The sequence below is a fragment of the Chrysochloris asiatica genome, unplaced genomic scaffold (genome assembly GCF_000296735.1).
Source record: "Chrysochloris asiatica unplaced genomic scaffold, ChrAsi1.0 scaffold00067, whole genome shotgun sequence".
In the NCBI taxonomy this organism is placed as follows: Eukaryota; Metazoa; Chordata; class Mammalia; order Afrosoricida; family Chrysochloridae; genus Chrysochloris; species Chrysochloris asiatica.
The window spans coordinates 7,889,121-7,912,956 of NW_006408585.1; the positions used below are offsets into that span (position 1 = coordinate 7,889,121).

Genomic DNA, 23,836 nt, shown 5'->3' on the forward strand with positions numbered 1-23,836 from the left:
GAATAAGGAAGACCATAGAAGAATTGATTTTTTTTTAAGTTATGGTGTTGGAGGAGAATATTGAAAGTGCCATGGGCTGCCAAAAGAACCAACAGATCTATGTTGGAAAAAGTGCAGCCAGAGTGCTCCTTGGAGGCCAGGAGGCCAAACTTCCTGTCTCGTACTTTGGACATATTGTCAGGAGGGAAGAGTTGCTGTTCCAAACAAGGACATCATGTTTGGTAAGGTGGAGGATCAGGGAAAAAGAGGAAGACACCCCAATGAGATGGATTGGCCAAGTAGCAGCATCAATGGACTCAAGCGTGGCAACAATAGTGAGGTTGGCCCAGGATTGGGCAGTGTTCTGCTGTGCATAAGGTCACTATGGGTCGGTACCGACTCGATGGCACCTGACAAGACCAACTCTTCAGAAGCGTTATTGTTGCTGTTGTTAAGTGCCGTTGAGTCAATTCCAACCCCTACAGACCCTATGTAGGGTTTCCAAGCTTTACACAGGGTCGTTATTAGTTGAAACCCACTCAATGGCTGTACAGTCTAGTGTACAAGACATTAGTGTCAAATTCCAGGAGCTGACAGGTTAGAAGGAGATACCACGGATAACATTGATATCCTACATAGGGACATGATTTGTTGTTGTATTGTTGTTAAGGGTTGTCGAGTTGTTTCTGACTCATAGCGACCCTGTATAGGCTTTTTGAGGAACAACTGGTGAGATTGAACCACAAACCTTAAGGTTCAAAACAACCTTTCCAAAACAATATTGAAAAGGATTGGTGACAAAGGGCATCCTTTTCTGATTCCCATTCTCAGAGGGAAGGCTTTCAGTTTCTCTCCATTGAGAATGGTGTAAGCTGTTGGTTTTGTATATATGCTCTTGATTATGCTGAGGAATTTCCCTTCGATTCCTAGTTTATTGAGTGTTTTTTATCAGGAATGGATGTTGAATTTTGTCAAATGCCTTTTCTGCATCAATAGATATGATCATGTGGTTCTTTTCCTTTTTCTTATTTATGTGGTGGATTACACTAATTGTTTTTCTAATGTTGAACTATCCTTGCATTCCTGATATGAAACCCACTTGGTCATGATGTATTATTTTTTTAATGTGATGCTGGATTCTGTTGGCTAGGAATTTGTTGAGCATTTTTGCGTCTTTGTTCATGAGGGATATTGGTCTGTAGTTTTCTTTCTTAGTTATGTCCTTTCTTGGTTTTGGTATGAGAGTTATGCGTGCTTCATAAAATGTATTAGGAAGTTTTCCGTCCTCTTCTGTATTCTGGAATAATTTGAGTAGAATTGGTGACAGCTCTTCTCTGAATGTTTGCTAGAACTTACCTGTGAAGCAGTCTGGGCCTGGACTTCTTTTGATTAGGAGTTTTTTGATGACCTGATCAGTTTCTTCTTTTGTTATGGGTCTGTTTAAGTTTTCTACTTCACTCTGTGTAAGTTTTTGTAGGTCGTGTTTTTCTAAAAATGCATCCATCTCTTATAAGTTTTTTAATTTGTTGGGGTACAACTCTTATTTGTATTCTGTTATTATCCTTTTGATTTCTTTTGGTTCCATTGTGACATCGCCCATCTGATTTCTAATGCGTGTTATTTGTGTCTTCTCCCTCTTTTCTTTTTATAGTTTTGGCATTGGTTTGTCAATTTTATTAGTCCTTTAAAAGAACCAGCTTCTTGTCCTATTGATTCTTTCTATAGCTTTTCTGTTTTCCATCTCATTTATTTCTGTTCTTCTTATTATTTGTTTTCTTTTGGTGACTGTAAGTTCCCTCTGTTAGTCAGTTTCTAATTGTTGGAGATGCTATGTTAATGTGTTAATTTTGGTTCTTTTTTCTTTTTGGATGTATGCATTTATCACAATAAATTATCCTCTTAGCACCGCTTTTGCCGTGTCCAAACGATTTTTGTATTTTGTGTTTTCATTCTCGTTTGTTTCTAGGAACTTTATGAATTCACATTTAATTCCTTCTTTTACCCAGTCGCTTTTCAGCAGGGTGTTGTTCAGTTTCCATGTATTCGACTTTATTGCCTTAGTATTCTTGTTGATTTCTAGTTTTATAGCATTGTGGTCTGAAAAGAGGCTCTCTAGTATTTTGATGTTTGTAAATTGATGGAGGCTTGCTTTGTGACCTAATACATGGTCAATTCTGGAGAATGTTCCATGCACACTAGAGAAGAAAGTATATTGTGTTGCTCTTGGGTTGAATGCTCTGTGCACATCTATGAGGTCAAGTTCGTTGATTGTGCTGTTTAATTCCTCTGTAACTTTGTCGAGTTTCTTTCTGGTTGTTCTGTCCCTTTTCGAAAGTGGTGTATTAAAATCTCCCACTATAATTGTAGATTTATCTATTTCTTTCTTCAGTTTTAGTAAGGTTTGCTTAATATATCTTGGTGCTTTTTCATTGGGAGCATAGATATTTATTATGGTTATGTTGTCTTGCTCAATTGACACTTTGATCATAAAATAGTGTCCTTCTTTATCTCTTATGCTGGTTTTTGTCTTAAAGTTTACTTTATCACAGATTAGAATTGACACTGTTGATTGTTTATTGTTGCAGTTAGCTTGGTGTATTTTTTTTTTCCCATCGTTTAACTTTTAGTCTGTTTTTGTCTTTGTGTGTAAGGTGTGTATCTTGTAGGCAGCATATTGTTTTAAATGTTTTATTGTGAATTATGTGATAGTTTACATGGGAAAACATTAGGTTTACATTCATCCTATCATATATCATTTCATTGGCATGGTTACAGTCTCCTGCATGCATCATGAACCTATCAAAGGGGCAGGCAGCATATTGAAGGGTCTTATTTTCTTATCCAATCTGTCACTCTCTGTCTCTTCACTAGTGTGTTCAATCCATTGACATTCAATGTAATTATCGATAGGTATGAATTGATTGCTACCATTATATTAATTTTTTGGTAGTGCTGTTTGTTCCTTTGTTCTGCATGCCTTCTTGTGCTGAGTTTGTGTTTTTTGTGCCATTTCTTGTCAGTTTCTTCTTAGTTTTCGTATTTACTTGTTCTTCTTGGAAGTTCATTTTCATGGTAAGTTGTGAAGCAATAACTTTCTTTGGAGTTACGTTATAGTCTATTAACTTTCCTCTCCATTTAAGAGGATCTATTTTATCCTGTAATTTAGCTGACATCCTCACACCTGGATTGCTGTTCCTTCATTTATCCCTTCTTTGACATTGATATTATTTTCATCTTCGGTTGACCTCCCAGCTCCTTTAAATTTGTTGTTGTAGTTCTGCTCTGTTCTGGACTCTGCTGTCTGTTGTCTGAGTTACAGGTGGTGTTGCCACACCTGTCAATCTCTGGTTGTTGTTGTTCTTGTTGGTTTTCAGTCCAAGGAACTCCGTTTAGGATCTTCTGATGTGCTGAATTGGTTTTGACAAAAATCTCATAGATTCTGTTTATCTTGGAATGTTTAGATTGCACCATTGTATTTGATTGACAGTTTTGCTGGATAGACAATTCTTGGTTGGCACGTTTTTGTTTTTTTAAGGTTTTATGTATGTCTCTCCATTTCCTTCTTGCCTTGATGTTTTCTGCTGAGAGGTCAGAGCTTAATCTGATTTGCTTGACTTTGTAAGTGACACTTCTCTTTTCCCTGGAAGCTTTTAGGATTCTCTCCTTGTCTTTGATTTTGGAGAGCTTAATTATTATATGTCTTGTTGACTTTCTTTTGGGGTCTGTCCTTCCTGGGGTACATTTTATTTCTTGAATGTTTATCTTCTCATCTTTCAAGCTCAGCTCTCTCCTTTGTGGACTTCTCTGATTCTTCCTGTTCTGGAATGCCAATAATTCTTAAGTTGTTCCTCTTTATGAATCTTATACTCTCTTCAGATTTTTTCTTTTATCCTTTTTTCTGCTTGCTTTTCTGTCTTAGCATTATTTAAAGATTTGTCTTCCAGCTCACTAGTTCTGGTTTCCATCTCTTCTATTCTACTCCTTTCTTCTTTCAGTGTATTGTCCATTTCTGGTATTTTATTATTAACCAGCTGAACCTCTTTTTGCAGTTTTTGAATTGTTTCCAATGCTGTATCAATCTTGTTTGATTGCTCTTGTAGTACTTTCCTGACTTCTTCCTTGTTTTCCTCCACCCCTTTTCAGAGCATTTGAAATTGCCCCCATATCATTCTTCTGAATTCCTTCTCAGGAAAATCCAAAACCTGCTCTTCCTCTGGAGCATTTGTCTGTCTCCAGCTCATTTGTCTTAGTTACTCTTTTCTGTTTTGGGACATGTTTTGAGATCTTTTGTTGTGTTTTGTTTGTCATTTCCAGTAGTTGTGTGGGTTTTTAAATGCTTAAATGGATGTTTGTTGTTGTGTTATTAAGCTTACTGGGTGTCTCCTGGTGGATATGATTAGGAGATAGGCTTCCCTTTTTGCGTGTAATGTTTAGCAGCTGTTATTGGCTCTTGTCTCAATGGTGGAATATTATGAGGTATGCTTGTAGCTTGGCTGTATGGCCATGATTGCTGTCTTTTCTTGGGTAATGTAGGGAGAAAAAGCTCCCACCTGCAAGAAAAATGTGTGATCAAAAGGACCAAAAACAGAAGCAATATAAAAGCAGAGACAAAAACCACCACTTTGAAACAAAAATAAAACTATGGCTGACTGGCCAGTTGCCTTGCTACACAGGCAGTGTGTGTACACTCTAGGAGCCTCCAGCAATGAGTGGGGGTGTCCACTCGCTCAGGCCCCTCCTCTAGTCACCACTATAGAGGTGGGTAGATAGATATTGAGAAGTTAACGGGAGAAAGATTCTCTACTATTTTTGTCTCTGAAGGTCAGTTAGGTATCTGTGTGTGCACAGTGTAATTCTCAAGATAGTTGCATCCTTTTATGTTGGGATTTTACAGATTGTTCATATGGTTTGTCTGTCAGGCCTGATGGGCCTGTTTTTTTCTTGCTAGATAGGCTGGAGTAAAGGGTCCTGTACTAGTTAATTTTAGGGCTGGACCCAAAGGTTGACATCTTAAGCAGCAGCAAAGCTCTTTCTCTCTGTGCCGTGTAAAAACTGTGGGCTCAGCACTGGACTTTCTTTGGGGGGGTGTGCACCCACCTGCCTGAAGGCATCCAGGCTGGGCAATGAAGGTGTGACAGGGACGAGGAAGAAAAAATGTGTAGAATCCCCCACACCTCCTTTTGCAAATGTCACTGCACTGCTTTTAGTGCTGGTTCCCTATTCCAGTCTGGCTATAGCCCCACCCTCTGAACTCCACCCGGGCAGGGTGGCTTCAGAGGAAGTCCCATCTCGAGCGATTCCTAACTCACAGTGTTTTCCTTTATATTGTGATTTTTCCACTTGCACATGTGGGAAACTGATGCCCTGCACCTTATGCTAGATCCAGAGCTCTGGTGTTGTTCCATGAATGCAGCTTCTTTGGGTTTTCAGTTCCTCCCCCATGGAGTCCCTCCTACCTGGCTGTCTCTGCTACCACCAAAACCGGAAGTCTTTGTCGTTTCTCTTTTAACACTTTAAGGAAGTCTGTTGTTTTGTTGGGTATTAATTGTGGATCCAAGTAAAATTAAATCCTTAACAACTTCAATCTTTTCTCTACTTATTGGTCCAGTTGTGAAGACTTTTGTTTTCTTTATGTTGAGGTGTAATCCATGTTAACGCATGGATTTGATCTTCAGTAAGTGCTTCAGATCCTCTTCCCTTTCAACAAGCAAGGTTGTATCATCTGCATATTGCATGTTGTTAATTAGTCTTCCTACAATCCTGATGTCACGTTCTTCTTATATAATCCAGTTTCTCAGATGGAATACACGTAACCAAATCAACTGGTCTGTGGAAAGAGAAAATGGAGATGCTCAACATCATCAATCAGAATACAACCAGGTGCCAACTGTAACCACACCATCAGCTGCTCATGTTGTTGCTGTTGTTAAGTTTCATTGAACTGGTTCTGACTCATAGCAAATCTGTATAGGGTTTCCAAGGAGGAACTGATGGGTTTGAACTGCCAAAGTTGCGGTTAACAATCCAGTGCTTATCAATCAAAATAATGACTTAAGTTGTTGGCCTTGCAAAATTCTGTCCTGCAATCTCTGGCACCATTTCTATCACCAAAAATATATTTTCCAGCTACTGATCCTTTTTCTTTGTTTTCAGCTTTTTCATTTCAATCACCATAATTATCAATTCATCTTGATTGCATGTTTGATCAAAATCAAGCTGCAGAAGATAGTAAAAAAATCTTCAGTTTTCAATTTTGGGCATTAGTATGTATATTTGAATAACAGTCATATTGACTGGTTTTGCTTGTAGGTATATGGATATTATACTGTTGTTAAGTGCTGTCAAGTTGGTTCCAACTCCTAGAGACCCTGGGTAGGATTTCTGAGGAGCAGCTGGTGCACTTGAAATGCTGACCTTGTGGTTTGCAGTCAAGTGCTGATCTTACAGCGCCACACACTCCCACTGGTATCGTTGCACTTCAGGTTAGATCTTGAAATGTTCTTTTTGATAATTAATATTAAGTTGTTCCTTTTCAATTTGTTACTCAAAGATGGCCTGTAAAGGTGATTTGTCTTGAAATGTCCAACGTTAAGAGGCAGAGATTTGAATGTTGCGTTTGAAAGCATATAGTGTTGGAGGAGTGATGAGGTAGTTGTTATTATCCCAAATCTGAATTGGAGAATGCCAATTGAGTAAGCACAAATTTGTGAGAGGCTTTGTATGCCTGGAGGGTGAGTGAAAAGAGAAGTCTTATGGACTGAGTTGTGTCCTCACAAAATAACCTGTTGGATTCTAACCCCTTCCTATACCTGTGGGTGCAGTCCTGTTTGGACAGCAGCAGTTTCTTAGTTTTATTAATAATGTCATATCGGCATATGCTGAGTTTGAAACCCAATCACTTCTGAGTTATAAAGAGAACAAATTAGACTCAGATAGGAGCATACACTGGGGAAGACAGAGGCTATATGAAGATCACTAAGACCCAAGGGATGCTTGAGGCAGCCCACCAAGATGAATGGACACTGTCAAGACCCTGATATGAACTTTTAGCCTCCAGAACTTTGAGAAAATATGTCTGCTCCTTAAAGTCATCCACTTGTGGTAACTACATTACAGCCGCCCTTTGGAAAGCAAGACAAGCAGTGAGACAGGGCTACGGTGGAATTCATGTCACCTAAAATGCCAGGATTATCCACCAGAGTGGTAAGGTTGTTGGTAGGTGATGTGCCACAGTGTCGGTTCTGACCCTGCATAGGGTTTCCTAGGCTGTCAGTCCTTCCAGGAACAGAAAACCTCATCTTTCTCCCAAGGAATGGTTGATAGTTTTGAATTGCTGACTTCGAGGCTAGCAGTCCAACTTATAGCCACTACACTCCCACAGCTCCTTAGGTAGAGGCTTTGATTGCTGAGCACGTGACAGTTGTGTTTAGAGGGATTATTTTGGTGGCAGGAGATGTTTTGTAACCTGCCAGACATGGGTAATAAGGGTCAGTACTTCTCTGGTGGCCCCTGAAGAGGAAGCATTGAATCATAAATGACAATGAGACAGTCACAGAACACTAGAAATGTCTCCAGGAAACATTGCCTTCCCTTTTCCTCAAGCCCCAGTGTTTATAGCCACCGGCAAACCAACTGCTCCTTAATGAATTAACTAGCACGGAGCTTATAAATCACTGTGACAGAGAATCCCAGGACCCAAGTGTCTATGGTGGCGCTGTGGGTTAATGCACCAGACTGCAAAGCTGTTTGAGCTGCAAGGTTGGCAGTTCAAGCTCACCAACTGCTCCTTAGAAACCCTATACAGTGTCGCTATGAGTCGAAACCGACTCGACAACACTTAACGACAACCACGAGTGTCTGTAGTGAAATATCTCAGAACTGATCTCCTTGCAACCAGGGAGGCCCACCTAACTTTTAGGCTAAATCCATGTACCAAAGAAGCTTTAAAAACTCATTAGGATAAAAGGTGTGGTGTGCATACATAGATTGAAATCTAATATTTTTTCTTTGGTGCTCTAAGTATACTTAGGCAAGTCAGCTCATCATCGTTATTAGTCCTTTTGTTATTGAGGGTGGTCTAACCTGAAAAAAGGGGCAACCATATGGAATAGTTGTTGTTGTTGTTGTTGTTAAGTGCCATCCGTTGATTCTGCTGATCCTACAGGGCCACCCTAAGAAGTCCAGCCATCTGGAAAGGAAATGCAATTAGAAGTCTCCCTGAAATCTACAGTTTTGAACTAGTCTGCTGTTTGCAAAATTAGGTCACTTGCCAGATGAAGTATCATTAGCAGTTTGGGCAGAAGCTTCCAGTCTGTTTTTTCACACAGACCTGATAAATTGTGCTGAGTTCTGAACTTGATAAGTATTTTATTTCTCTAATATTTATTGAGTACTGACTATGTACTAGATCTTGTTCTAGATATTAGACTATGTTGTGGATTAAATTCTGTCCTTCCAAAATATGTGTCCACTTGGCTAGGCCACAAATCTGAGTGATTTGGTAGTTATGTAATGACATTGTATTGGTTAAAGGGTTAGATGTTGTTATGTACCATAGAGTCAGTTCTGACCCATAGCGACCCTGTCCAGGGTTTCTGAGGCTGTAAATCTTTACAGGAGCAGAAAGCCTCATCTTTCTCCCGCGGAACAGCTGGCAGTTTCGAACTACTGACCCTGAGGTTAGCAGCCCGATTCATAACCACTATGCTATCAGAGCTCCATGCAACACCCTTATTCAGGTTACAGTCCTGATCTGATGTTAGGAGAGTTTTTCTAGGATGTGGCATTCATCTTTGATTTTACAAGAGATCAAAGGAGAGAGAAACAAGCAGAGAAAGAAAGAAATTCTGGGTGTGGAGCGTATCTTTTGGACCCAGTGTTTCCCTGAATTGGGAGTCTCATAGAAACAGAGAGAAAGTCTTTTTATAGATCTGGCACTCTGAATTCAGACCTCTACTCTCCTAAACTAAGAGAATAAATGTCTGTTTATTAAAGCCATCCACTTGTGGTATTTCTGTTGTAGCAGAACTCAAGAATTAGAGATGGGTAACATTGGTAAACAAAATAGAGTCCCTCACTAGCAAGGAGAGACAAACAATAAATAAGTGGATTATGATAGGAGGAGGTTAGTGACACCGGCTGGAGAAAAGGCATTGAAGGGTAGAGGAGAACAGGAGTTCCAAGGAATGCAGAGGGGCAGTTTTAGAGAGAGTGTTCAGGGTTGAACTCAGTGAGAAGGTGAGCAAAGATTGGGGATAAAAAAGAGATAGGTGTGCAGATCGCTGAGAGAAGAATGTTCTAAGCAAAGGGAACAGCCAGTGCAAAGGTGCTGGGGCAGGGGAGAGGTAAGTCAGTGAAGAGGCTTTGTGCTGTTTCTTTCCCCAGAGACAAACAACCAACAAGAAAAGCCTGGAAAACATAGCAGTTAAGTTTATTTGTAAAAATACTGATTCAAAATAAATAAATTAAAATAAATTTACAAATTGATTTAAGAAGATGCAAAGGGCATGAGAGAAGGTTTCCTGGCTTGGAGACTGCTGTGGTTAAATCCTGACTCTGTCACTTCCTATCTGTGAGACCATCATGATATTGTTAAGTGCTGTCGAGTCGGTTTCAACCCATAGTGATCCTGTATAGGGTTTCCATGGAGCGGCTGGTGAGCTTGAAGTCCCAACCTTGCAGTTCAAACCGACTTTGCAGTCCAGCGCATTAACCACAGCACCACACCAGGACTCCTGTGAGATCTTAGGCAAGTTATTTAGCCCTTCTCTCCTTTAGTTTCCACGTATGTGAAATGAGACTAATAAGAGTACTTTATTAATACAGCAACCTACTAAGATGGTTTCAATGATCAAATGAGTAATAAAAAGCTTGGAACTATGTCTGGCACATAGCAAGCACTCAAATGTTAGCTATTAATATTATATTTCTGTGCAGGTCAAAGCCACCCAATGGCTCTGCAGAAAAAGACCTGGAAATCTTGATCCATAAAGATCATTGTGTTGTTGAATGCCGTCAAGTTGGTTCTGACTCATAGCAACCCTGCACAGGGTTTCCAAGGAGCAGCTGATGAGTTTGAACTGTCGACCTTGTGGTTCAAACCAACCTTGTGATCCAGTGCACAGCACCACACCAGAACTCCCAAGAAAATCCTTTGGGGTAGTTCTGCTCTGTCCTATAAATTCAAGTTCATTGGCATCAGCTCCATGGCACCCAATGACAACTAGTTTGTATTACTTTTATATCAGTTGGTGCCCTAATCTGGGATATTTTTAGGGTGTGTTTTAAGGTTTTTATATTGTGTGACTCTGTATGCGTGTGTCTATGTATGCATTGTGAGTATCGGGCTTACTTATTTCACACAATTTGTGTAAGAATTAGGTAAAATCATACTGCTTATTCTCAGTTTGTTGTTGTTATTAAGTGCCGTTGAGTCAGTTCTGATTCCCAGAGACCCTGTATAGGGTTTCCAAGGAACAACTGGTGGATTTGAACTGCCGACCTTGAGGTTTTCAGTCCAATGCTGATCCTACAACACCACACAAGCAGTCCTAATACTTAGTAAGACCTCAATACATGTTAATTTTCTTCTCCTCTGACGGTGTTTTACAACAACAACAAACAAACAAAAAAAAACAATAGAGGATTTTCCTTTTCTGCTCGCTATGAATGCATTTCTTGGCTGGTTGATTAGTAGAATGAAGGCCAGGTGCAAACATTCTATAGATTCAGACATGGAGACTTCTTTTGTCCTTAGCACCACCAGTGGAAGTAAGAAATCTCCAGTAGGTTACTTTTTTTTTTTTTTTTTAATGTTTTAGTTTGAATTATGTGATCGTTTACTTGGGAGAACATTAGTTTTACATTCATCCTATTGTTTATCGTTTCATTGCCATGGTTACAGTCCCCTCCATGCATCATCAACTAACCAAAGCCTGCCCCCGAGTCATCAGCACACAGCCCCTCTCCCTCTCTGTATCTAAAGTCCCCAGCTGCTCCATCCCTCCACGTCATCGTCTCTGCTCCATCTCAGGCATCACTGCTTCTCTGGGTAAAGTCCTGCTCTCCGCTCTTCTCCCTTGATGGTCCCAGGGACCTCTGCTCCTAGGCTGAAAAGTTATTCACTCCCCTCCTTGCTACAAAATGTCTACCTTTACATTTCCAACCCTCACAAGCAGTCCTGATAACAGTTATTCACTATTGTATCACAAGATACCCATCTGCTTTTCATTTCATCAGCCCTGCCTAGACAGATTGTATACTACTCAGTGGAGATTCTACCTTCCTTCACGCCCTCTGAATCTAGGTTTCCAGTGGGTCACTTTTAATACCACTGGAAGACTAAGAATGGCAGTAGAGGAGTGGAAAAGGAAGGGAAACAAAATAAGGAGAAATGGAATAATTAAAGAATCAAGATGATACAACTTTTGGATGAGGCCATCATAACTCTAGGAACCCCTTTCTTTGAACACCTTTAAGTAAAGAATGGACAGTTTAGATCTAGGAAGGGACAGGAGCCCATGAATGCAAGGACTTTACCAGAGGGTCTTCCAACTCTGTCTGCAGGCTCCCTCCTAACACCTTCCCAAGTCTAATGTCCTACTGTTGTATTTACAAAACTGATTTAGCCTACATTTCAGTGGCCACTTAAAAAGCCACCCATACTTTTGATACAGAGAGGTTTTCTCTAATAATATTGAAAAGTATCAAGTCACTGTGCATTGAGGTAGTAGATGTTGACAATCGATTTTCTTATCCTCTGAAATCTCTTGTTAATTTATCTTGGCATGACAGCTTGTGTGGGCCTCTGTGGTTTGCTGCCAAAAAAAATTGTGTATGTGTGAAATATTAGGGAGACAAGGCAAATGAACACCAGTACGCCAAGAGAACTTTAAGTTCTGTCAGGGAGGAAAGGTGCCAGGTCTCCATAGGCTTTGGGATAGACAGTGGGCTAGACAGGATAGAAAACTGAATCCAGGTCCCCACTCATTGTGTGCTGTTGTTTTGATTCACAGGTATGGCAAATCCCTCCAGTGCCCTGGGACATGCCTTTTCAACACCACCAAAAGATGGGGAAGGAGCCTGCTACACATCTCTTATTTCTGACATCTGTTATCCACCTCAGGTGGATTCAACATATTTCACAGGAATTCTTCAGAAGGAAAATGGCCATGCCAGCAGTTCAGAGAGCCCTGATGAGCTGAGTACTCCTGGACCCTCCTTGCCAGATGTGCCTGGCACAGAGCCTCATGGCTTATTGAGTTCTGATTCTGGAATAGAGATGACTCCTGCGGAGTCTGTGGAGGTGAACAAGATCTTAGCAGATCCTCTGGACCAGATGAAAGCAGAAGCCTATAAATACATTGACATAACCAGGCCAGAAGAGGCAAAGTACCAAGAGGAATGTCACCCCAAGCTGGAAGATAAAGACTTAGACTCTAAGAATAAGGACACTGGAACCCCAATAAAATCTGAAGGGGTCTCTGAACCCAAGAAACCAGCTCCTATAGAAGGAAAGATCATCAAGGACCATTTATTTGAAGAGTCAACATTTGCACCTTATATAGATGATCTCCCTGAAGAACAACGCAGTGCTCCTGTAATCACAGCCCCTGTCAAAATCACGCTGACTGAGATTGAGCCTTCTGTTGAGAGTGCTACTCATGTGAAGGTCCCTGAGAAGCAAGACATCTGTCTGAAACCAAGTCCTGATACAGTCCCCACTGTCACGGTATCGGAGCCTGAAGATGACAGTCCAGGGTCTGTCACGCCTCCATCTTCTGGAACAGGTATGCCCTGCCTTGGGAAAACCCATCATGTGGAAATCCAAATTCCTGAAACACAGAGTAACTATTAACAAGTAAAGACTGACACTGAAAATAATTTAGTGAATTAGCATACAACTTTTTTAGCCATTTTTCTATTATATAAAAGTTGAGATCTGGAATTTTCCTCAAGTCTAACAGATTTGTTTGGTAGTAATGCTTCTTCTTCATTTAAGGGAGAGATATGCTTCCGTTGAAAACCTTAAAATCCTCATATGGCCCTACTTTCCAGATCCCAGAGATTGCCTCTGGGTTAGCTTCTGAGTTAGTTCTCCTTCCTGGGCCTGGTAGTCTCCTGGGGCATCATGGGAGATCACCTTCAGTGTTCTCTCCAGCCACCTTCTCCCCAGATCAACTGGACTTCTTTGAGAAGGGCATTTAGCAATGCAGGGCCCAGATTTCAGTTTGATAAACTGTTAGTTCCCATTACGAATAAAGGACAATGTCTTCAAGTGCGACTGAGTCCCTTTGACTCATACTAAGATTATTTATAACTTTGCACCTTCACTTTTCCTCCCACACCCTAAAGCTATCATCCTTTCTTGTGAGTAAATAAAGCAAAATTCTATAACACTTTTTCTGAATGCTCTAAAACAGTCATTTTCAATGAGAGGTAATGTTGCCAGGTAAAATATAAATATTTCATGGGACATACTTATACTGAAAAGTATTCAGTCTTTACTAGAAATTCCTGTGTTTCTGGTAGATGAATCTTCAATTAGAGATGATTATTAGAATTACCTCTGGAATCACAAAATGCAGGTGCCTGGGCCCCATCTAGATTTCAGATTTATAGTAAGTCAGATTCTCAAAGTTCATTGTTGAGCTACATATCTGGTTAAGAACTGTTCTTCAAGACCTGAGCTAGCTTTCACATAACTGTTGTTTATTGAGTGCCTTCTGTGCCAGCTACTGCTCTAAGTGTTGGGGGTATGATAGCATACCTTGGCTGGCCCTTGCCCGCATGGTAATTTCAGTCTGGCTCGCAAAGAGTGACTAAAGGTGAAGAGGCAGATATTTATTTATTTACACAAATAAAAAGTTGCCTGAGGCTCCTGGTTCTATAGAACGAGTGGGTGCCAGCTCATCTCCTGAACAACCCAGCATGCGGCCAGCTGGCATGCAGGCTGGGATGTCTTGCAGGACTACTCGTGGTCCCCTGAGCCCAAGATAACATTAGCATCCCCCTTCTCCTTAATTCAGCTCAATCTCCAGACTTCCATGTTTTTTCTCATTGAGAGCCGGCATTTCTGAGAGATGTCTGACTGACGCATGCCCTTTTCTCACCTCCACGTGAATCAGACTCCATGTCTGTTGTTTCCCTCTCATTAGTGTCTCTTGAGTTTTCCTCCTTTTTTCTCTCCCTTCAGCGGCACAGCCTGCATTCCTGGTGTGGCGGTGTAGGACGAGCACTGGACTGTTGATATCAAGGTCAATGGTTCAAACTCACCAGCCACTCCTTTGAAACCCTATGCAGGGTCGCTATGAGTTGAAATCGACTCCACAGCACTCAACAGTGACTAATAATGCTGTGCGTTAGTCATGTGCTTATTGGGCATTTGTTTATCTTCTTTGGAAAACTCTTTTCAGGTCCTTTGCCCACAGTTAGAATGAATTTTTTTTTTTTCCTTTTTCTTGTTGTTGTTGTTGTTGTTGTTATGTGCCATCGAGTCGGTTCCGACCCATAGCGACCCTGTATAGGGTTTCCGAGGGTGTAAATCTTTACGGGAGTAGAAAGCCTCATCTTTCTCCCGCGGAGCAGCTGGTAGTTTCGAACCGCTGACCTTAAGGTTCGCAGCCCAATTCGTAACCACTACGCTAATGGTTCTTTATATATTCTGGTTAAGTTCCTTATCAGAGATATGATTTGTGAAATTCTCTCCCATTCTGTGAATTGTGTTTCCACTTTCTTGAAGGTTTCATTTGCAGCACAAAAGTTCTTAATTTTGATAAAGTCCAATTTAATATGTTTTTGGTTTTTTTTGTGTTTTGTTTTTTTTTTTTTAATGTCGCTTGTGTTTTTGTGCCATATGTCAGAAAACATTGCCTAGTCCAAGGTCTGTGTTTTGTTGTGAGAGTTTTATAGTTTTTGGTCTTACATATACATCTTGTATGTGATATGAGTGATGTAATTTCATTCTCTTTGATGTAGATATCCAGTTCCCTTTCCTTTTCATCTAATTCTTCAAAATATAACTTATCCCACTGCAGACCTCCCACCCTCTTTATAAGAGGTACAGTGTGATATAGTAGAAAGCACATGGAGCAGAGAGATCTAAATTCACTATCAAGCTAAGTCAATCCTAACTAAGAGGCTCTACCATTGCAGGACACACTTACATACTCAAAGATTATAACTGAAGAGAGTTTAAAGAAGAGCTATTTACAAATATCTAAAGATGGTTAAGCAAACCAACAAAGGATAGTGAAGGCCTGGTTACGTTAGAGAGCCACCACTATCCCTAGGCCTTAAGGAACAAGGGAGGAGAGAATAGCATTCCCAGAGCCTGCCAAGTACTGGAGCTTCAGAAGCAACAAGGAGTATAAATACTCCAACAGCTCTCTCTTCCCACCCCTTTTAGACTGAAAACAATGAGGATCCTGAGGCAAGAGATCGTGGGTATCATCTGTGATCAGCATCTCAGAGGACTGAACAGGGCAGAGAAAGATGGGAATGGGTCCAAGGGGGCAAAGGGAGACAAACCAGTACAGTGACCTTAGACAAGCCACTTAACCTATTGCCAGTGGACACTAAGCTTCACGTGCCTGGCGGGCAGCAATGGATCTGTAACCATGATGCTACTGTTGACAGTTATCTGGAGGTATCAATTGTTTCTTAACGTACATGACTCTTTATTCCTTATCTTCTTCCTCCTTGCTCTAGCCTACCACTCAGAGATGTGGTTTTAATACCATTATGATATTTGAAATCATATCAAAGAACTGGGTGGACAATTCATTAAAGAACTGACCTCCATAAAAACAGAGTTTGGAGTTATGTAGTACATCTTTCTAAATGACCATGTCTCACCTTTTCTTCTATTATTCTCCTCCTTGTTCACTTTTCCTCAGACACAGTGGCCTCCTTGCAATACCTAGAAATCATTGCAGCTCCCAGCTCTGTTTATGCACCATTTATTCCCACCTTTTGGCATGGATTTGCTATGGAAATGTTCATAAGTCATTCTCTGACCTTCTTCAAGTCTTGAAAATATGTTACATTCTCAGTGAGGCCTATCTTGACTACCTTATTTAAAATTGCAAACCTAACCCAATCCCATTCTTAATCCTCTTACCCTGGTTTACTTTTTTCATAGTACTTATGGAGTCCTGGTGTGGTATTGTAGAATAAGCACTCGACCTCAAGGCCAGGGGTTCAAGCTCACCAGCTGCTCCTTGGAAACCCTATACAAGGTTGCTATCAGTTGGAACCAACTCAGCAGCACTTAACAACAACACCACCTTTATGTACTGTGTACTTTACTTCTGCATTATGTGTATTTGTATTGCTTCCCACTCTCACTAGCATGTAATAGACATTTTGTTATCTAGTTCATACACAAATACTTCCGAAGTTAGAGGAAGGCCTAACCTTACAGTTCATTTTCAGTAAATAATAGGTGAATGAATGGTATGTGGGTAACAAATAAAATCAATTTTGCATCATAGAAAATTACAATAGTCTAAAACATTTTATCCATTGGGGTTCACCCACAATCCTAGCCACTTCTTCTTCCTTACATTTCCCTGATGAGCTCAGAGCTTTGGAGAAATGGCAAGTAGTTCTTGTCAAAAGTGCCAGAGACCATTGTCTACAGTCTTCTGAAATAAGGCCCTGCTGTGTAGCGAGGGAAAACTAAGCTCCCCCTAACACTGTTGTCATGGTGATCCCAGGTAGTTTCATCCAAGACAGAGGAATCTCAGCAAGATTGCCAGTGTTGCTTATGGACCATCTGGGTAAATATCAGGCAGAAGATCGGCATTCATCCATGGGGCTAGGGGTGACTCGTAGCTTTTGTTCTCAACAGGAGCTTCAGAAAGGGGAAGGAACAGCAGTGGGCTACTGCCTTTGGAAGGCTTGCAGGACATAGCCTGCTTGGTGGAACTGGCAAACCATCTCTTACATTGCTTTATCTAGTTGCACTTTACACTAACAAAGATTTAAAATACTGATTTTTATAGGAAATGTAAAGCTCAAAATTCAATATATACTAGGATCCAAAGCTGTCTTTGTCCTCTTAAAAGAGGAGTCAGGGAACATGAACAGGAATGAATAAGGAGAAATGAATTATTTTTAGTGTTGCTAATACTAGTGGGCCAAATTAGAGTTAATACACATCAGGTTCTCTGAAGCCACCTCTGAGAAATTGAAACACATTGAAGAAATCAATCAAAAACTAAAACAATGACTTCTAGAATCTCTCCTGCTTCAAAGCAGAAGAAAACCACCCAAGGTTCTGTTGCTAAGAAATTGCTGGGTCATTTTTAAAAATAGCTAGATGAAGATAGATAGGTATGTAAAACACTGATTAATTGGGCCAAAAAGTAATTAGCCTTTTAGTTCAGGTGGCCTGTCTTTCCAGCATAGCCCTGGAAACAGACAGTTTTGTGCTAATGAGGTATGTGTTTCTCAAGCAACAACAAAACATCTCCCCTAATGGAAGTTTGTTTTATTTCTTCTCTCTCTGTCCATCTGTCTGTCCTTGTGTGTGCCTCTCTGGTTCTTTTTCCTTCTGTGGGCCGACACAACCATCTGCTGCAGAATCCCAGGGGAAATGCAGCATCTCTGAGGATGAGTTGATCACTGCCATTAAAGAAGCAAAAGGGTTATCCTATGAAACCACGGAGAGCCCACGGCCAATGGGTCAGATGGCCGACAGACCTGGGACCAAGGCCAGGTCTGGGCTGCCGACCATTCCCAGTAGCCCTCTGGACCATGAAGCCAGCAGCGCGGAGTCGGGGGACTCGGAGATCGAGCTGGTGTCCGAGGACCCCATGGCCGCAGAGGACGCACTGCCCTCGGGCTATGTGACCTTTGGCCACGTGGGCGGCCCACCACCCTCGCCTGCCTCGCCTTCCATCCAGTACAGCATCCTCCGGGAGGAACGTGAGGCCGAGCTGGACAGCGAGCTCATCATCGAGTCGTGTGACGCCTCCTCGGCTTCTGAGGAGAGCCCCAAGCGGGAGCAGGATTCGCCCCAGATGAAACCCGGCGTCCTGGACGCCATCCGGGAAGAGACAGGCGCCCGGGCCGAGGAGCGCGCTCCCACCCGGCGAGGTCAGATTGAGAACGAGCCCTTCCTCAAGTACCTCTCTGATGTCCCCGAGATCGAGATCGGCCCCGAGCTGCCGGAGCTGCCCGCTGGAGACGGGGTCTCAGCGCCCCCGGAGCCCACGTCGCAGCAGAGACCTGCAGAGGCTGCGAGTTCCAGTCCAAGTCCCGAAGCCACAAAGGACACTGAGCCACAAGATCCCAGCGCAGCGCCTCCTCTTCTGTTTCTAAATAAGCAAAAAGGTAAAGTGAATGCTTTCCTGACTGAAGCACAATTGTCTCATGCATGTTCTCTCCCTGGGTGCTCTGAGGTGTTCAGCAGGGACGCGATTCTGCCTCATTCCAGTAACCACCACTTTAATGACCAGAGAACAATTCTAAGGGGAATGTGCAGGAGAGGCGAGAATTCACTTTGCTGCTGGAACTTCAATGGCAGAACCATGGGCCCTTGGTAGCACGCTGGGCTTGCTGAACCTAACTTGTGTGCACTTCTAGGTCTCAGGGATGGAGATCTGTGTGTACCACCTTCCTTTCATTCCAGCCATTGGCTTCCTCGCTTGAAGAGGGATGGTGTTCTTGCTATTGCTCAGGCTCGGTTCCAATTCCATGCCTTCTCAGTAATGGCAGTGGGTTAAAGTCTCTGTAGAAGCTAGAACCCATAGTTATTCACACGTTCCATTTTACCAGCCAAGCATGCTTCTTAAATGGACCAAACCGAGTTAACCAAGACGCAAGAAATTTGGACCTAGATGTGTGTGTGGCCCACCTAGTCAGGGGAGACATGTACCAAAGTTTGCTCCAGAGCTTCTCATGTCCCGAAAGAATACCTGAAGCTGACTTACTGACTTTCGAAGTAGCTTATACCTTTTGTTGTTGTTGTTGTCAGTTGTCATCGAGTAGATTCAAACCCATAGCGACCCTGTATAGGGTTTCCAAGGAGCAGCTGGTGAGCTTGAACCGCCGACCTTGCAGTTCAAATGGCTTTGCAGTTGGGTGCATTAACCCACAGCGCCACACCAGGACTCCTTTTAGAATGATTTAATTTTGGTCATTATGCTCCTCCTTTAAGAAATCTTGAGCTGACGTCTACCAATACAGGAAAATGGAAGTTGTCATTTTCTCTTCCGATCACTGAATGTTATAGCGGAGTCTTCACACAAGAAAAATCCTGCACCATACCAGATCACAGGTGTTAAAGAATTCAGAAAAGTGATCAAAAAGTTACACGGATCTATAAGCCCCTCATCATTCTATGTTTGCCAGTGGGCAACACAGTGGTTGAAGGCTGAGTCACCTACAGAGAACGCCCAAGTAGAACTTTTAAAAGACCCTCAAAACACCAGTTTATCCAAGTCCCTTTTCATCCATCCCCTCTGCTTTTTGCTGCTTTAGAAATATTTTGCCTTTGGGGGATAAATGATTTTAAGGGTACAACCTCCTTCCTGTGTATATGCTAACTTCAGTGATGTCAGTAGCAATTAAAGTGCTTCATATAAAAATAGAGAACGAAATCTTTCTCAATATAGATCGGAAGCTAGCTTCCAAATTCTTTAAAATGAATGCATTGGAGTGAGTTTCCTTAGAGGAATGTTATAACAAGAGAGTTCTGTTACATGGTAGCTTCCGCAAGAGCCTGAGTGAATTGACTTTTGATTTCCCAAATAATTCTCCTGAGCTAAATATTCATATAGCTTATGTGGTAAGGAGGATATTTGACACAGATCACATTGGGAGTGTGTATTTATTGTTGTTGTTAGGTGCCATCAAATCGGTACCAACTCATAGCGACCCTATGCGCAAAAGAACGAAACACTGCCCGATCCTGGGCCAACCTCACAACTGTTGCCATGCTTGAGCCTGTTGATGCTGTGTATTTGTTAGATAATTTTTTTTTTTTTTTTAAACACCACTCTGATTGTGATGGGCAAGGACCTGGAAGCTAGTGGGCCCCAAGGGCAACAGCACTAGCATGAACAACCTGCTGTCCCCTGTTGGTCTTGAAGAAATTGAACTTGAGGCATGCTAAGTGTGTGTTCACATCACTCACTATAATAGGTATGGGTCTCCATTTCATTGTCCACCAAGTATTCCTGAAATAATCACCACATCCACTGTGCTGTTGGAACATATTTATTCTCAAAAATAAATAAATCTGATGGTTCAAGCAATTTTAGAATTTCCAGTAAATTTTAGAAACAAATGAGTTGGAATCGACTTGAAGACAGTGGGTTTGATGGTTTGGACAACAGCTGGGACTGAGCTAGAGGGATGGGAAACTGCGGCTGTGCATGGGAAGGCTTCGGAGCATCTTTTTGGGCCAATTCTGGCGTCTTTCAAATCTCTGTGCAAATTGTCCCTTATGACTTGGACTCTCTGCTGTTAAATTTAGAAGTTAAAGAGGCAAGAGAAGCAGTCTTTTTAAAAGATAAAGGCATGCCAGGGTGTATAACCTCTGTTCTACTCATCACTAGGAGTCCTTTGAAATCCAGTCTCCCTCTGAAACATACTGCCTTAGCAGTATTATCTAGAAGAGAGTCTAAAAGACCATTCTGGGGCAGCTGAGCGCTGGAGGTCCTGGGTGGAGGATGACTCAGCACTACTAGCCAGTTATTTGAGCTCTGAGCTTCCTTCTGCCCTCACCTGCTCCTTGTCAGCAGGTGAGAGAGGAGTAATGCTCCCAGCCTCCTCCAGGCTGTTCTTAATCACTGTGAGTTGACAGCAGGATTGTGCTCATTGTCAAGTACCACAGCCTCAGCAGTGAGGTCTGGGCAGCTTCTGTGGTTTCCTGCTCTTTGCTGAAGCCTCTGGCAGTATAAATGCATTCGGGTTTATGTTTTCAGAAGATGCTCATCCCTCTGGCTTTGAGCCATCCTGCTGATGCTGGACTAGATTTCAGAAGGGTCCAGATATACTTAGGATAAGTCTGAGCCAGTATTTGATGCTTCATAGCATGCACTACCAAGGAACGTCAAGTTTACTGGTGCACATGTGCTAACAAAATCTATTTTGGGAATTTTTAACCTTTAGATAGCTCCTCTGTTGTTACACTAGAGATAAAATGGGGCTCTTCTGAATTTCCAGTTTTTCTTCCTCCTGAACTGCTGCTTATATTTCTGTTTCCTACACCTTCCAGATGGTCTCTTATGAACATTAGACCTTGAAGAGATAAATAAAATTTTACTTCTGGAAGGTTCGTTCTAACTGTTGGAGTCCCTCTTTGGTGCTAACAGTTAACTTGCTCAGTTAGTTGGAATCCACCGCGAGATACCTATTTCCAAAAGTCAGCCATCGAAAATCCTACAGAGCTCGATTTTCCTCTGACTGCCATTTGTCAAGGCAGTTAGTTTGGATTTTAGTTCAGTTAAGAACATCTGAGGGGGAGAAAAATATAAAAGCTAATAAGCTCAAAGGGGTTTCAAAAGTTTATGAAAATTTTTTATTGTTTTATACTTCTACTTTTCCAGGAACTTTTTAAAGCCTACTCTTACTCAGTCTGATTCATCAGGATGGGTCAGTGGGATTTCTCAATCCTATTTCATTGCAGACTCCTTTTTATTCAAGCATACCTCCAGGGAATACACTTTGGGAAACTGTTGTCTCTTCCAACTCATTTCCATTCCCTGCATTCTGATTACTTTTAACTTGCAACTCAAACATTACAGAACATGAACCAGCCTCTTCAGTCATATGTAGGAGCCTGTTAGATACAGGAAATCTCAACCTCCAACTCAGATCAACTGAATCTGCATTTTAACAAGATTCCATAGAGATTTCTGTGTACTAGAGCAGCTGGAGAAGCAGTGTAAATTTTAGCCTATGACAGTCACATTGTCACATTCATGATTCATGAATGAAACCATTCTGATAAGGTCACCCACGACTCTCTTTTCACCAAAGAAAATTTCCATGTCCTCTCTGGCAATTAATATGATACTGCTGACCAGTCCTTTAAACATTTAGTAAGAAAGATATGTATGTTTCTGATAAATTAAAACTGTAGAACATGGTACAAAAGAAAAAATTTAAGTTCTCCTACTCCATACTTTCCTAATTCCTAATAGCTATAGAGTTTATTGTTGTTTGCTGCTCTGTTCGTTGTATCCTTTCCAATTATATGTTTGGCATCTGCAAAAACCAAATGGGGACCATGTCTCACTTCCCCTGACTTCAAAAGGAATAACAAGAACCAAACTCAAAATCAGCCCAAGGCCCATTTCTGTGAAGCAGAGGTCAGACATGCCTCCACCCTACAACCTTCTTTACCCTACTTTGACAACTGCCATCCCTCCCACAGCATTCTGTTTCACATCTGGGTTTGACAATCCATTGCAAATGGCCACACAGAACTCAAAGCAATATCCACGATTATGGGCTTTACTAGGGAAGTGAACAAGTTACAATTCAGGATCAAAACCAACTTGGGATGCAGCTGTTCGTCAGTCAGGAACATCTTTTGTCTGCTATACTGCAAACACACCTCACTCTTTTCAGCCTCTCTGCCATGTGATCCTTTGAGCTCTGTCTCCTTAGACCTGAGCTCTCTCTGCCATGTGATCCTTTGAGCTCAGGTCTAAGGAGTTCTGGTAGTGTAGTGGTTACAAATAGGGCTGTGAACAGCAAGGTCAGCAGCTCGAAACTACCAGCTGCTCAGCGGGAGAAAGTTGAGGCTTTCTGCTCCCATAGAGATTTATAGCCTCAGAAACCCTGTTCAGGGTCGCTATGGGTCGGAACCGTCTCGACGGCACTTAACAACAACAACAAGAGCCAGCAGAGGAGTTCTGGTAGCATAGGGGTTACAAGTCAGGCTACCAACCTCAAGGTCAGCAGTTCAGAACTACCAGCTTTTCTGTGGGAGAAAGATGAGGCTTTCTGCTCCTGTAAAGATTTACAGCCTCAGAAACACTGTACAGGGTCGCTATGAATCGGAATCAACTCCACGGCACATAACCACCCCCACTACCACCCCATCCAGTCACTTGGTGGGAATTAAGACACTGGATAAAAAAGCCTTATGAAGTAAATTCAATGACTTTCCCAGCCATTGTCTTTAATAAATGAAAGATTAATGACTCCTCCCCTTCAGTTACCCACATCTTCTATAATGGCAGTTTTGACAATCACAATTAATCCTAACAATTATTCATAATTGAATCATAAAATCTTATCCGCATCATCCCCCACTCCCTTTCACCAGAATTATCTGGAAAACTATTCAGTGGGGATTCTACCTTTCCTCCTCATTCTGAAACTAAGCACACCCATGAAAGCTTGTAAACCTGCAACTTCATGCCTTTATAACCCCCATTTTTAATAGCCATTGTCAAAATGCCTGTTCCTATCAAACCAGTATACTAAGGAGACAAGCTTGTTCCCTGATCTGAAGAATCCATTCTGGTTAGAATTTTGAGCAACTGTATCTGAAAGCGAAAGTCCAGTCCATAAAATTGTAGCAAGTATACTTGCTCATAGTATCAAACATTTTTATCCGATCAGGTTCCCGTCAGCTCAGCCCTAGCCATCCAAGCTAGGTCAAATGGGTACCAGCTGCGATCCTGCCTCCCCACACTTCAAACCAGCTAGTCCCTTCACTCTCAGCCCTAGCCCCCAGGGGCTAGGTCAGTGCCCATAGGCTTAGGAGTTCACACAACTCCCTAAACTTCAGACCAGCCAGCCCTTCCTCTTCTCTCTTTCATTTCAAGGTCAACAGATGCCAATGGAAGATGTCCAAACTCAGCCAATCTCTTCATTGCTGTGTTTCCCT

The 23,836-nt window shown here is 41.8% G+C and overlaps 1 protein-coding gene across 1 annotated transcript in view; it reads left to right on the forward strand.

The window, feature by feature from the left end:
- RTN1 (reticulon 1) overlaps positions 1-23,836 on the forward strand; it is a 317,230-nt gene that overhangs the window by 153,445 nt on the left and 139,949 nt on the right. The window contains exons 2-3 of the mRNA XM_006864592.1: positions 11,994-12,767; positions 17,551-18,318. Of these exons, the coding sequence (XP_006864654.1) occupies positions 11,994-12,767; positions 17,551-18,318 (1,542 nt within the window). The remainder of the gene's footprint in view (positions 1-11,993; positions 12,768-17,550; positions 18,319-23,836) is intronic.